The sequence below is a fragment of the Bos indicus x Bos taurus genome, chromosome 18, assembly GCF_003369695.1.
Source record: "Bos indicus x Bos taurus breed Angus x Brahman F1 hybrid chromosome 18, Bos_hybrid_MaternalHap_v2.0, whole genome shotgun sequence".
NCBI classification, from domain to species: domain Eukaryota; kingdom Metazoa; phylum Chordata; class Mammalia; order Artiodactyla; family Bovidae; genus Bos; species Bos indicus x Bos taurus.
The window spans coordinates 17352360-17366935 of record NC_040093.1 but is presented as its reverse complement, the minus strand read 5'-3'; the positions used below and the strand labels follow the sequence as shown (position 1 = coordinate 17366935).

General features: G+C 51.0%; 1 protein-coding gene across 1 annotated transcript; it reads left to right on the top strand.

Moving 5' to 3' along the window:
* Window positions 1-8641: 8641 nt before the first annotated feature.
* On the top strand, window positions 8642-10893 carry LOC113875747 (galectin-7-like). The gene is made up of 4 exons (XM_027514438.1): window positions 8642-8695; window positions 9092-9180; window positions 9868-10069; window positions 10707-10893. The coding sequence occupies exons 1-4, from the start codon at window positions 8681-8683 to the stop codon at window positions 10818-10820; spliced, it is 420 nt and encodes a 139-aa protein (XP_027370239.1). The 5' UTR covers window positions 8642-8680; the 3' UTR covers window positions 10821-10893.
* The last annotated feature ends 3683 nt before the right edge of the window (window positions 10894-14576 follow it).

The window sequence follows — 14576 nt, the reverse complement described above, 5'->3', positions numbered from 1 at the left end:
CCTTGGAGCCAAAACTACTGAGGCCACATACCCTAGAGCCCACGCTCTGCAACAAGAGAAGCCACTGCGATGAGAAGACCACGCACTGCAACTAGAGAAAGCCCTCGCAGCAATGAAGACCCAGCACAGCCAAAAATAAATAAATAAATAAAAATTTACATATATATATATAAACGTTTGAGAAATATGATGAATTGTAGTTTCCAAAGATGGCCACAAGACTATTTCATGTCCCACAGGCTTTTCTATGATATACGACTTTGGCAATTTTCCCACAGAGGGGGGATGGGTATCCTACAGCACCTCTGCTTGGGTCAGGGTGGGCTTCTGATCCATTTGTAACCAATGGAGTACAGCAGAAGTGGGACTGTGTCAGGAAAGGTTGCCATTCTGTGACCTGGGATGGTCCTTTTGGAACCCTGAGCTGCTATGTGAGCAGCCATATTATGAGGAAGTGCAAGCCATCCAGAAAGTGTTCATGTCCACCGGTCCATGCAGCTGAGATCCCAGTCAACCACCAGCATTGACTTACAGGTGGACTTTTGAGTGAATAAGTCTCCAGATGATCCAGCCCCAAGCTTTCACATCAACCACAACCACTAAGTCTTCCCAGCTACGGCCCCTGACATTGAAAAGCTGAAACAAACTATACCCTGTTTGAATTCCTCACTCACAGGATCCTTGAGCAAAAGGAAATGGTTATTTTAAGCTTTGAGGTTGGAGTGATGTGCCAATCAGCAATAATGTATAATGTGAAATCCACGAGCAGCAGCCACTCCAGTGCAAACAGCATATCCTGGTGTGTGTCACACAGCTCTAGGCACTTTATCGACTTTCACCGTTTAGTCTCTCACTCTAATATTATCTTATCTATGCAGTAGCGACCACTGTTACCCCCAATTCACCAACATAAAGAGAAAAGCAACTGTCTTCAGTTCACGTAGTCAGGAGATGCAGAGCCAAAAAAAAAAAAAAATGATCTCAGACTTCTGGCCCTTAAATCATTATGTTTTAAAGGACTTTTAGAACATATTTTAATTAATTAATTTGGCTGTGCTGGGTCTTAATTGCGGTACACAGGATCTAGTTCCCTGACCAGGGATTGAACCAGGAACCCCTGCATTGGGAGCACAGGGTCTTAGCCACTGGACCACCATGGAAGTCCCTAAAGGATTTTTTCAAGGTGTAAGCCCTCAAGGACAAAGAAAAAGAGAGAAGACAGATTTAGGTACTGAATATATGGTAACTTAGTAGACCCCAGGAATTGAATCCCAGGCTGGAGTTGAAAAAGTGGAGAAGAAACTCATTCATTCAGAACTGCCGAACAGCCCAGCCCAGGAAGCCATGGCACCAGGTGCTTCTCCAGGACTAAAAATGTGAGGCTGAGAAGTGACAGCTGTGCACAAAGACAGCTACCTGGGGCCTTCAACCACCTTTCCACCGAGGAGGAAATAGAGGACTGGAGTAAAGGGAAGTTTTGGGCAAAATCTCTGAGAAAGTGAAACTGATGGAAAATGGGGTGCATCTGAAAGTACTGAGGGCTTCCCCTGTGGCTCAGAGGTAAAGAATTCACCTGTAGTGAAGGAGAGGCAGGAGACGGGTTCGATCCCCAGGTCAGGAAGATCCCCTGGAGGAGGAAATGGCAACCCACTCCAGCATTCTTGCTTGGAAAACTGCATGGACAGAGAAGCCTGATGGGCTACAGCCCATGGGGTCGCAGAGTCAGACACAACTGAGCACACACGCACGCACAGAGAAAGCTAAACAAATACAAAACAAGATGATCGCTAATTCCAGGGAGAACACAAAGTTATACACCAAGGAGAACCTTCACAGATACATCACACGGCTGGCTGGAGAATTGTGCCAACAGAGTCACATGAATGTGAACACTGAACACTACTCTAGCCATGATGACTTTAAAGTCTGTTGGTAAATGATAAGAGGGCACATGAACCCAGCAGTAGGGAGGAGGAGAGGAGATGAAAGAGAGCCACACCCTCTCCCTTTTTGTGTGTGCCCGTTCAGTCGCTTTAGTCATGTCCGACTCTTATTGAGCCCATGGACTGTAGCCCACCAGGCTTCTCTGTTGGTGGGATTTCCCAGGCAAGAATACTGGAGTGGGTTGCCACGTCCTCCTCCAGGGGATCTTCTCAACCCAGGGATTAAACCAGTGTCACCTGTCGCACCTGAGTGGGAGTCAATATATAATGCCCCTACAGAAAATCCAGAAGTAGCAATAAATAGATTATTTATTTATAATCTATGATAAATAATGGATGGACCTAGGGAGTGATATACGAAGTGAAGTTAGAGAAAAACAAACATCATACATTAGCACATATACCAGGAATCTAGAAAAACAGTACAGATGAACCTATTTGCAAAGCAGAAATAGAGACACAGATGTAGAGAACAAACGTATGGACACCAAGTGGGCAAAGGGAGGGTGGAATGAATTGAGAGATTGGGACTGACATGTATACACTATTGATAACTAATGAAAACCTACTGGATAGCACAGAGAACTCTACTCAGTGCTCTGTGGTGACCTAAATGGGAAGGAAATCCAAAAAAGAGGGGATTGCAAGGAGATCCAACCAGTCCATTCTGAAGGAGATCAGCCCTGGGATTTCTTTGGAAGGAATGATGCTAAAGCTGAAACTCCAGTACTTTGGCCACCTCATGCGAAGAGTTGACTCATTGGAAAAGACTCTGATGCTGGGAGGGATTGGGGGCAGGAGGAGAAGGGGACGACAGAGGATGAGATGGCTGGAGGGCATCACTGACTTGATGGACGTGAGTCTGAGTGAACTCCAGGAGTTGGTGATGGACAGGGAGGCCTGGCGTGCTGCGATTCATGGGGTCCCAAAGAGTTGAACATGACTGAGCGACTGAACTGAACTGAACTGATGTAAACATATAGCTGATTCACTATGCTGTATAGCAGACACTAAGACAACATTTTAAAGCAACTAAATTCCAATAAATAAGTAAATAAAGTAGCAATTGGCACACATCATATTAATATCCATTCAAATCATGTAAATGTTAAAAAAAATTAAAAATCATTAAAAAGAAATGAAGAGGCAGGTTTCACCAGGTTAGCTGAAGGGGCACTAGCTTTTGGAGCCCTGGGCTGCCATGGAGGTAGTCTGGTTTCTCTGAGGATGCTCAGGCTTCCTAGGGAGGGTAAGTGCAGGTGGTCCAGATGATCCCAGCCTCTAGCACTAGAGGTTGCCCAGACATCATGGACTAAGACAAGCCATTCCCATGTGCCCCATCCAAACTCTTGACCTATAGCAGCCATGAGCCCCACCCCCAATGGTCATCTGAAGCTGCAAGGCTTTGGGGCAATCAGCTTCACAACCAAAGTAACTGGAACCCTGGGAACTGCAACAGCCACGTTGCCATCCTGGATTGAGTCAAGAGTCTTTGACTAAGAAAGAAAGTGATAGGAATTCCCTGGCGGTCCTGTGATTAAGGACTCGGAGCTTTGACTGTGGAGACTGTGCAGTGCGGCCAAAAATAGAAAGAAAGAAATAAGGAAGAGAGGGAGGAAGTAAGGAAGAAAGAAAGAACGAAAGATAATAAATAGTGGATGGTCAACAGGAGCTTCCTGCTACAGTCGACCCCTTTGGCTACAATGAGATTCACATGTACTGTTCTTCTCCTACCCAGACCATTCACCTCCCTGCCCAGGGCAGACAAGTTTAAGCTCCATGTCCAACACAGAGTCCAGGATTTTGGGGGAAGACATATTCCTCTTTGTCAAGCCCAGCTGAGTCTGGGCCCAGACACCCAATACACTAAGGTGGGAGAGGCTTCTTATTCAGAAACAGGGGAGCGTGGAAACTTGCAGCAGACACTGGCCCATGGCATAGATCAAGCCCACTGGACATGAAGACCAAAGACTGGCTCTGGTTCCGCCTCCAGGGAGGTTCTTCTTGTCGCCATTGCTCTCCAAGTCCTCATCTGGGGATATTCAGTGTGAATATGCTTGTGTGTGTGTGTCCATGTGTTCGGTCGTGTCCAAATCTTCGTAGCCTCATGGACTATAGCCCACCAGGTTCCTCTGCCCATGGGATTTTCCAGGCAAGAATACAGGAGTGGTTTACTACTTTCTACTCCAGGAGATCTTCCCTACCTGGGGATGGAACCCATGTCTCTTGCATCTTTTGCATTGGTGGGGGGATTCTCTACCACCAGTGCCGCTGAACTGTACATTTATTTTTTTAGTTTTTATTCTTCCACCCCTGCATGCCTGGCATGTGAGAGCTTAGTTCCCCTGACCAGGGATAGAACCTGCATCCCAGGCATTGGGAGTGTGGAGTCTTATTTGCTAGACCACCAGGGAAAGTCCAAACTGTACATTTAAAAAACCGTTAATGACTCAGGGAGCTCAAACCGAGGCTTGGTAACAACCTGGAGGAGTGAGATGGGGAAGGAGGTGGGAGGAATGTTCAAGTGGGAGGGGACATGGGTAAACCTATGACTGATTCATGCTGATGCTTGGTAGAAGCCAACACAATACTATAAAGCAATTATCCTTCAGTTAAAAATAAATAAACTTTTAAAAAATGGTTGAAAGGGACTTCCCTGGTTAAGACTTTACCTTCCAATGCAGGGGGTGCTGGTTCAATCCCTACGGGGGAACTAAGATCCTGCAAGCCTAGCAGCCAAAAAAAAAAAAGGTAAATTCCATGGTTTTCTATTTTAACAGAATTTTTTTAAAAAATTGAAAGAACCCCCTTCAAAAAAACCCCCCAACTCATGAAATCATTAGTTCAAAAGGACACCTCAAATTCCAGTTCAGCATCATGGTGCATTTCTTTGGTCCGAATTTGTACCTGCCTCCATCCATGACAACCACAGGGCATTTCCTCCCCCGACTCTCATCTGGCCGCCCCCTTGCCCTGCATGGACACCTCCTCCAGGTGGGGTTGGGGTCCTCCCTTTACTCCTATCCCGAGGGTCAGCCTCTACTGAGCACCCTTCTCAGGGTTCCTTTTGATATCCCAGCTGATCCAGCCCTAGGGGAGCAGCGCCCCTCAGTCCCCTCCCCCTCCAACTATGACTGAAAATTCTCCTTCTTAGCAAGTGATTGGATTGGTACAACTTACTATCTTTATAAATAAAACGAAAAGCTATCCAATGGACTTAATTGCTTAAGGAAGAGTCAGGTTTGGGAGCATTCCCTGCATTCCCTGGGGGTCCGGTGGTTAAGACTTGGTGCTTTCATTGCCAAGGGTCCGAGGTCAGTTTCTGGTGGTGGAATAAGATCCTGCAAGCCAAGCATGGCAGGGCTTTAATCAAATTTTGAAAACATGCCACTTTCCTCGTTGGTAAACTAATTTACAATACCAAAGCAGCCCCTGAATTATCTTCACTGAATATGAAAACTGACCTGAAGTCATCAAGAAGCTGACGTGGACAGAGCCTGGGCTTGTCAATTGCCACAACCACCATGGGTGTAATGAATATTTATTTTTTGCCCCAGTTATTCCTGAAGGAGAGGAAAGTCAGCATGCTCGGCCCACTGGGCATCCTTCTTTTATTTTCATGGCAAATGAACACGTTGGCTCCTAACTGCTGAGGAATGACACTGTGTCCTGGGGCAGGTGGAGGGGGTCAAGCTGCCTTGATTAAACCTTAACTGGGGTAGTGGTTGCCCAGGTCTGTATATTGTCAAGGCTCAGGGAAGTATTCTGTTAAAATCTGGATAATTTATGAATGTGACATACAGCTTGGGGAAACAAAAAGAGTCTTGGGAAATAAGCACGTTCACCACTTATTTGAAGTGAAGTGAAGTTGCTCAGCTGTGTCCGACTCTTTGGACCCCTGGTAGAACTGTAGCCTACCAGGCTCCTCTGTCCATGGGATTTTCCACGCAAGAGCACTGGAGTGGATTGCCATTTCCTTCTCCAGGGGATCTTCCCAAGCCAGGGATCGAACCCGGGCCTCCCATATTGCAGGCAGTCACTTTACCATCTGAGCCACCAGGGAAGCCCAGCTTATTTAGAAGTGAAAAAAAAAAGTGCTACCAAGTGTATTATTCCAGAACTGATAGAATGCATCCAGGGTGTCCATATCTGAGTTATGAGAAGTGAACCAGCAATCAAACTGATGACAGATTGAAGGCAAATATCTGACCAAACATCAAAAACAAGTCTGGACGTACAGGTTGGCAGCATGTGAAGAAACAGCCAGAGACAATGAAGAAATCAAGACAAAGATGAGCTACCAGGATACACAGCAATGTATGGAAGGAGGCCTACAAAGGGGACCCGATTATGGATCTGAGTAACAGAACCCATCATTCTGGGAAACTCTCCACCCGAATAGATGCTGGTGTTACCACCTCCAACCCTACTACTCTCTCTAATTAAAATCATGATGTGGGGTGTCCTTGGCACACAGACCAGGCGCTGGCCCTACCCTTTCCATGAGGCCTTGGAGAAAGGCTGGCTCTCTCTAAGCCCACTTTGTTCTCTGCCAAATGGGGGTGCCTGCAGCCCCCACCTAAATGCAGCTGCCCACCCTCCCTATCTGAGAAGCTTGCCACGCCCCTACCCTCAGCTGTACCAACTGTGCGGTGATGGGGCTGGAGGGAGGCTGGCAGGCCTGAGAGGCTGAGGGCGGTGGACCAATTTCTGAGTTGTCTTGTCTCCACCCAAAGTCTCCATTCCTGGCTCGGCCCCAGGCCTCTTCTCCCTCTGCTGGGTGGGGTACCAACTGGGAGGGTAGGTGGGGTGGGGAGAGGGACACGGAGTTGTGGGCTGCTAAGCTGCTAGGAGGGGTTTCTGCTCAGCCCCACACCTCCCCTGTTCCCTGCCTTCCAGAACCTGATCTCGGGTGGCAACGGCTTGAAGCAGGGCTTGGGTTCCCAGCCAGAGACTGAGGCTGAGTTTTGGCGGTGAGAGCACCAGATCCTAGCAATGAGACCAGTGGTCAGTGACAAGGGCCCTGGTCCTTTGACTTTGCAGAAAAGAATTTCCACAAGGATGGAAGTAGTGAAGCAAGTAAAGTGTTTATTAAGAGGAGGAGTACTGCATGTGTGGAAGGACAAATGGGCAGACTCAGAGGGAAAGTCCCTGAGTGGCGCCCACATTGTATTTTAAGTGACTTATATGGGGCATTTCTGCCAGTTTTCCTTTGGCCAATCATTTTGATTTGCCTGGTTCACAATCCGCATTTGGTAATCTCAGGATCCTTCGATGTGCACGCACACGTCTCTTGGTCAAGATGGATCCTACCACAAAGGCTTCTGGGTACAGCATCCCTTGACATTGCTCCCCCATTGGCCTGCAAGGACCCTTTTCTGTGCACACGTGGTCGGGGAGGTCTCCTGACTTCAGGAACGAGAAATATCTGGTCTGAGCAGAGCCCAGCTTCCTCCCTTTGTTGTCCTGCTATTCACGTCTAGAAGTTTCGGTCAATGACTCTCCAATTGCTTTACCCTAGGGGGACCCATCTGTCTCTAGCCTCAAACCCTTTCCAGGATTCTCTTTCTCACCCTACCCTTCATACCTGTGTTCCCCTCCTGGCGTCTTGGGCTGTGGGAACTGGAAATGGACCTGGGGTTCCCACTTTTTTATCTCCTTTAATCTGAGTCTGGGTGGTCCTCTTCCCCCTCCCCCATCCCTGGTCCTGAACACCAGGTGGGAGAGAAGAAGCAATTCTGGAAGGAGAGAGGCTCAAAGAAGAGAAACAGACAGGAACACATGAGAGAGAGAGAGAGAGAGTCAGAGACAGGGGGAGACAGAGACACAAGACAGCCAGAGACAAGGGAGTCTAGGGCATCCTGGAGACAGAAAAAACCAGAGAGGAACTTCCAGAGATGAAGAAAGCCAGACACACAGTCTACATGGTTCTACTTAGTTGTGTTTCTTGGGCAAACTGCTTCTCCTTTCTGAGCCTCAGTTTCCTTATCTGTCAGATAAGGGTGATCAGGGGCCCTATGCTCAGTGGCCTGTCAGAGATCAGTGGTCTCTCCCACATGCTAGGCAAGCCCGAGGCTTTGTCAGTGGCACTTCTCATTATCTTTCCTTCTTTCTTTCATCCACATTTACTGAGCACTTACTGTGTGCCAGGCACTGCACTAGGCACCAAGGATACAGCTTTGACCACTGGGCAGAATATCCTGTCCTCTTAGCTGCCTTTCCTATCATTATCCTGTTGCCATGGTTATTATTATATTACAGGAGCATCAACTGGAATTTCAGGGGAGACCCATCCTTAGCCCTAGGCAGCAGGTCCTAACCTGGGAGAGAGGGCGCAGAGTTTGAGCTCACAGCTTCGCCTCTCAGGACTCAGATTTTCCATGATGGAATGGATGTGAGTCTTCTCTCTCCACCAGGCAGCAGGAAGGTAGGGCTGGAGGGATGGTGTCTCAACAAGCCTTCCACGCTGTGTGCTGTGCTGGTATGGTTATTATTGTTAACTGTCTCTATCACTATTAGCTCAAAGGGGAGGGACCGTACACCTGGGAATCCTCAGGATGGCAGGGGCATCAGAGGCCCTAGAAAGAGGGTGCTGGGCCAGCATGGCCCCAGGGTCTGTGCCAGGTGTGGGTGGTGGGTGTGGAAAGGCTGAGTCACCAGGGCCAGGCACACCCTGCTTTGATTTAAGGTCCCAGCAGCCACGCCCCCACTGCCACTGCCGTCCCGCTGTTCCAGCCATGGCCGGGAGCTTTGTGAGTGCTCGCAGTGTCGGGGCTTGAGGGGTTTGGACCCAAGGCTGCACTGGCAGAGGGGAGGGGCTGGGGCTTGGCTGAGGGCTCCTGTTTCAGGGAGAAAGCGGGTGTTCCGTTGTGCCAGAATGTTCTGGGCTGCCGTTTCTGGGTTCACCCAATCCATCCCCACGCTCTCCCCCCTCCCCCCATTGGTTCCCCTTACTGTCTATCTTTCTGTCCCTCTGAGTATCTTCCTGCTGAGTCTCTGTGTTCCTCTGCACCCCCGGTTCTCTTTCCCGTGTCTCTGTGCCCTTTCTTCTCTCTGATTCTGCTGCTCTGCGTCCTGGTCATGTTCTCCACACAGCTGACCCACTTGTCTCTCTCCTCTGCCTCCCTGATCCACTCTGGCTGCTGCAGAATGTCCCCCACAAGACCTCGCTGCCCGAGGGCATCCGAGTGGGCACTGTGTTGAGAATTCGTGGTTTAGTCCCCGACAAGGCTGGCAGGTGAGACCCCCGAGCCTCAGCGGTAACAGGTGGGAGGTTTCCAGGTTCAGTGAACCCCACTTTTACAGCCCAAAGAACAAAGCCCCAGGCCAACTTTGCCCACCAGGATCTTGGAATCCCCAGGCTATTTCTGCCCTTCTGGAATCTGATGTCTTCACTTATCTGTCCCATGACTGTGAAGGTGGGGTCCCTACATCATTGTAAGAATCTGGGCATTCCAGGGCAATGATATGACTTCCAGTCTGAGACCACAGCCACTTTGGAATCAGGGCATATGCTGAGGGCACCTCTGTGAATCAGAGGTGCCCTCGGTATATGGAAGGCCTAAGCAATCAATCCTACGACTACCTGGGTCGAGTCTTCAGAATTTCTGAGAATCTACGGTGCCCGGGAATACTGGGGTCCCTCGCCTTGTTCTCAGCCCTCTGGGAACTGGGAGCACTCTCGTCTTCAGGACCATGACTCCTTGGTCCTCTCAAACTCTGGAAATGAGGGGGACCCAGGCCCTGGTCTAGGTGGATGTGTGTCCAGGTCCCCAGTTGGTTTTCGGGTGCCCTGCAATCTGGGCTCCATGGCCTCCAGTCCACCACCCCTTTCCCCCTGATTGTGGCTCTCAGGTCCCTCTAAATATGCTCTGGCAAAGGGTTAATTCTCTATCGGATGCCCCTCTCTTCCACCACCTGCCAGGTTCTACATGAACCTGCTGTGCGGTGAGGAACCAGGCAGTGATGCCGCCCTGCATTTCAACCCCCGCCTGGACGAGTCCACGGTGGTCTTCAACACCCTGGAGCGCGGCACCTGGGGTGCAGAGGAGCGGGGCTCAGGCATTCCCTTCCAGAGAGGGCAGCCCTTCGACGTGCTCCTCATTGCCACCGAAGAAGGCTTCAAGGTGTGTCTCTTCCACAGGGCGGGGTCCAACACCCACGTCTCTTCCCTTGGCAAGGCCAGGAAGGCCCTTGGCAGAGGTTGGGAGCAAAGGTGTGGCCAAGGCTGGGCAGGGCCTCCCCTATCCCTCACCTCCCCTGGCGCAAGCTCACTACTGTCAGAGGGCAGGCGTGTAGCAGTGCCAAGGACCAGAAAGGGAGAGCCAAGTGCCCAAAAGGTGGGTTTCCAGCCGGGAGGTGTAGACATCCTGGATCCTATTCTCTGTCCACTGGCGACCGACGTAGCGGCTCTGGGGCAGAAGAATGGATGGACTGGGAGACAGGGAAAGTGCAGGGTGTGGTCGCTACAGATCCTCTACCACCCAGGCAGTCTTCACTTCCAATCTGCACGTCGAGGGAGGCAATGAACCCCGGCAATGTGGACACCACATCCACAGCTAAACCTTAAAAGCACTCAGGTGTCAACAATAAATTCATTTAATCCTCAGGACAAGGGGTTTCAGTGAACAGTAGCCATTTGCCCAAAGGGGCCCTGGGGCCTGACAGGGTTCCCTGAGTGTCCAGGTCGCCGCGTGGGTACGAGGCTGGAATGACCCCGCAGTTGCCTGGGGAACGTTAAGCCGCGTCCCCGTGCCCCTGCAGGTGGTGATAGCAGACTCTGAATACCACCACTTCCGGTACCGGATCCCGCCAGGGCGCGTGCGCGCGTTGGAGGTGGGCGGGGACCTGCAGCTGGAGTTGGTGAAGATCTTCTGAGCCTTCCCAGGAGGGCTGGCGGAGACCGGGGACAGGGGTCTTAGATGGCAAATAAAGTCTTTAGTCCCTCATCTGTGCGCCTGTCTTGTGTCAGTGTCTCCTTCATATAGACGAGAGTAGCACGTTCAGAGAGGTGAAGACACTGATTAAAGGTCACACAGCAATGCCCTAGCGGGGGCGGATCTGAGCCTAGATCTCCCAGAACTAGGCAGGTGCTGTGCCTAGAGGCCTAGGGACGGTCGCGATCTGGGGGGGCTGGGGCTTTGACTCGCCTTCCTGCTGCACTTTGCGGAGCAGCCAGGTGGTAGTGCGATGAGGGTGAGCCGATAAGAGTTTGGAGGGACCCTCCCTTATGGGCTTCCCTGATAATTCAGTAAAGAATCTACCTCCAATGCAGGAAACCCCGGTTCAATTTCTGGGTCGGGAAGATCCACTGGAGAAGGGATAGGCTACCCACTGCAGTATTCTTGGGCTTCCCCTGAGGCTCAGCTGGTAAAGAATCCGCCCGCAATGTGGGAGACCTGGGTTCAATCTCTGGGTTGGGAAGATCGCCTGGAGGAGGGAAATGCTACCCACTCCAGTATTCTGGCTTGGAGAATTCCATGGACTGTATAGTCCATGGGGTCCCAAAGAGTCGACACAACTGTGCGACTTTCCCTTTCTAAGCCCTCCCTTGGCTTCCCTGGTGCCTCCAGCCGCCTGCCAATGCAGGAATTGCGGTTTCAATCTAGGGTCGGAAGATCCCCGGAGGAGGACACGGCAACCCACTCCAGTATTCTTGCCAGGGAAATCGCATGGACAGAAAAGCCTGACAGGCTATAGTCCATGGGGTCGCAAAGAGTCGGACACGACCGAGCGATTGAGCACATATACACACACATACACAAGCCATCCCTTGGCGCCCTCGTGTAACAGACCCCCCAATCGGTTCGTCTGCAATCAGGTCCCTTGGGGACCTCAGGTGAGTGAATTTCAGGCTCCCCGCGCGCACCCCCAGCTTCTTGTCTCTCCCCAGCTTCCCCCACCTCCAGGCGGCTGCAGGTGGCTCGTGCGGGGAGGGGTTCGGAAGCAAATCGGACTTCACCTGCCTCCTAGACTTCTGGCATGCGGGTCTGGACAGGCTCCCGCCCTTTGTGCCCCGGGTCAGAAGCGCACTGGAGCGCCAGCCTCACCGCGGAGGAGACGCTGGACGCGAAGGGCGGGTCTGCCATGTCGAGTGGGTCCACACACTTCGTCCTTCCGGGCTCACCCGAAGGCCGCGAGCGTCCCACCCCAAACCCAGTCTTACCAGAGATTCTATGGGAAAGGGGGAGCTGGGTCCCTGCAGACGCCCAGTCTCCCTCCACTGCTCCCACCCCGCGACCTCCAGGTTGGGATTATCTGGATTCAGGGGTTCTCTGGGCCGCCACTGAAGGGCTCTGGTGGGGGCCGGGGGTAGTCAGGGCCACACGATCACCCCCAACCCTCTCAGCGAGGCGCTCGCAGCTGCCGGGGTTGTCACCTGCGGATGGAGCCGGGAGGGTGCAGTGTGCCAGCCGCGCACGGAGGGCTGGGCCGGGTTCTGGGAAAGTCCGGGGCCGCGCCTCTTGGCGGGATGCACCCAGCTTCCGTATCCATGGAAGATGTAAGAGACGTGGGTTCTGATCCTTGGGTTGGGAAAATCCCCTGGCCTAGTCCAGTACTCTTGCCTGGAAAATCCCATGGATGGAGGAGCCTGGTACGCTGCAGTCCACGGGGTCGCCAAGAGTCGGACACGACTGAGCGACTTCACTTTCACTCTTCACTTTCATGTATTGGAGAAGGAAATGGCAACCCACTCCAGTGTTCTTGCCTGGAGAATCCCAGGGACGGGGGAGCCTTGTGGGCTGCTGTCTATGGGGTCGCACAGAGTCGGACACGACTGAAGTGACTTAGCAGCAGCAGCAGGAAATGGTAACCCACTCCAGTGTTCTTGCCTGGAAAATTCCATGTCCGCTACAGAAGTTTAAAACTTGCTGAGCCTCGGCTTAAGAACAGAGGCTCAGCAAGCTGGAACTGGTTCCCGACTGAACCTGGGGTGGTGGGAAGACCAGCCGTGCTGCGCGGGGCTTCAGCCTTTTCTGGACCCATTTTTCTGCCCCTTGAGACCCTTCGGCTGAAGTCACCCCACCCCAGGTTCAGCTCTTGAGAGTGTGTCTCTGGATGAATCGTGGAATGAAGGCTCCCCTCTCCCAGTGGAAGACCCGGGAAAGTCTGAATTCCCCTGGTCCCCTGGGCTCATTTTTGTTGTTGTTTTTTGTTTTTGCCTGTTCAAGGATATATTCCTGCTGTGCTTAGTTGCTCTGTCCTGTCAGACTCTGTGACCCCACGGACTGTAGCCTGCCAGACTTCTCTGTCCATGGGGATTCTCCAGGCAAGAATACAGGAGTGGGTTGCCATGCCCTCCTCTAGGGGATCTTCCCAACCCCGGGATCGAATTCAGGTCTCCCACATTGCAGGCATTCTTTACCGTCTGAGCTACCAGAGACATGTACACACACGCACGCACACACACACACAGCAGATCTGGTGGCTCAGATGGTAAAGAATCTGCCTGCAACACAAGATACCCGGACTTGATCCCTGGGTCAGGAAGATCCCCTGGAGGAGGAAATGGCAACCCACTCCAGGATTTTTGCCTGGAGAATCCCATGGACAGAGGAGCCTGGCGGGCTCCAGTCCATGGGGTCGCAAAGAGTTGGACACCACTGAGCAACTAAGCTCACATGTACCCACATACACTTATGGTACAAATTCCCAGGTTTGCAGTGAAAAGTAGTCATTGGCACCATGGTAAATGGGGTCTTCAGAACAGATGATAGTTATTCATCCATGTAGATTTCCTGATTTTCACTGTGGCCTTACAGTGGACATGCAAGAGAATGTTCTTGTTTGTGTGGAAATACACAGTGAAGTATTTGAAGGCGATCAGGCAGCATATTGGCAACTACCACTCAAATGCGTATAGGAAAAAAAATGTTTGTATGGTGCTTACAACTTTCTGTGTTTGTCATTTCAAAACAGAAAAATATAAATATATAAAACATGCAGATGAAAGTCCTCCTTTATAAGAATAAACTTCTGTTACCAGTGTCTTCATTTCTTGTGTTTCTTTCTAAAACTCTGTACTTCTTTTTTAAAAAATATGTTTTATTATTTACCTTTTTAATGTATATAAATATTTTATTATTTATCTACTTTTGGGCTGTGCTGGGTCTTCATTGCTGCTCTCTAGTTGTGGGGAGTGGGGCCACTCTCTAGTTGCGGGGCTCGGGCTACGCCAGTTGTGGTGGCTTCTCTCATGGACGATGGGCTCTGGGGCGCGTGGGCTTCAGTATTTGTGGCACACCAGCCCGGTTGTCCCTTGGCACGTGGAATCTTCCCAGACCAGGGGTGGAACCAGTGTCCCCTGCATTACAAGGCAGATTCTTAACCACTGGACCACCAAGGAAGTCCTCTCTATACTCCTAAACTCATGCATATGCAGTTTTCTCGCCCCTCCCTGCATAAAATTGAGCTCTCCACCTACTCACCTTGCTTTTGTCACTTAGCAATATACATGTGTTTGGGGGTTTTTTGTCTTTTTTTTTTTTTGTCTTTGCCATGCCTCTGGGCATGCAGGATGTTAGTTCCCTGACCAAGGATAGAATCCCTGCCCCGCTGCTGTGAACCCGCCAAGTCCTAACCACTGGAGCTCTAGGAAATTCCCTACATGTGTATCTTTGATGTGTATATTTG

Bases quoted from the DNA above. Each gene is read 5' to 3' on its own strand.
- LOC113875747 (XM_027514438.1), top strand. The intron at 9,181-9,867 runs GTGAGACCCCCG...ACCACCTGCCAG, and splicing joins GTCCCCGACAAGGCTGGCAG to GTTCTACATGAACCTGCTGT. The intron at 10,070-10,706 runs GTGTGTCTCTTC...GTGCCCCTGCAG, and splicing joins CCACCGAAGAAGGCTTCAAG to GTGGTGATAGCAGACTCTGA.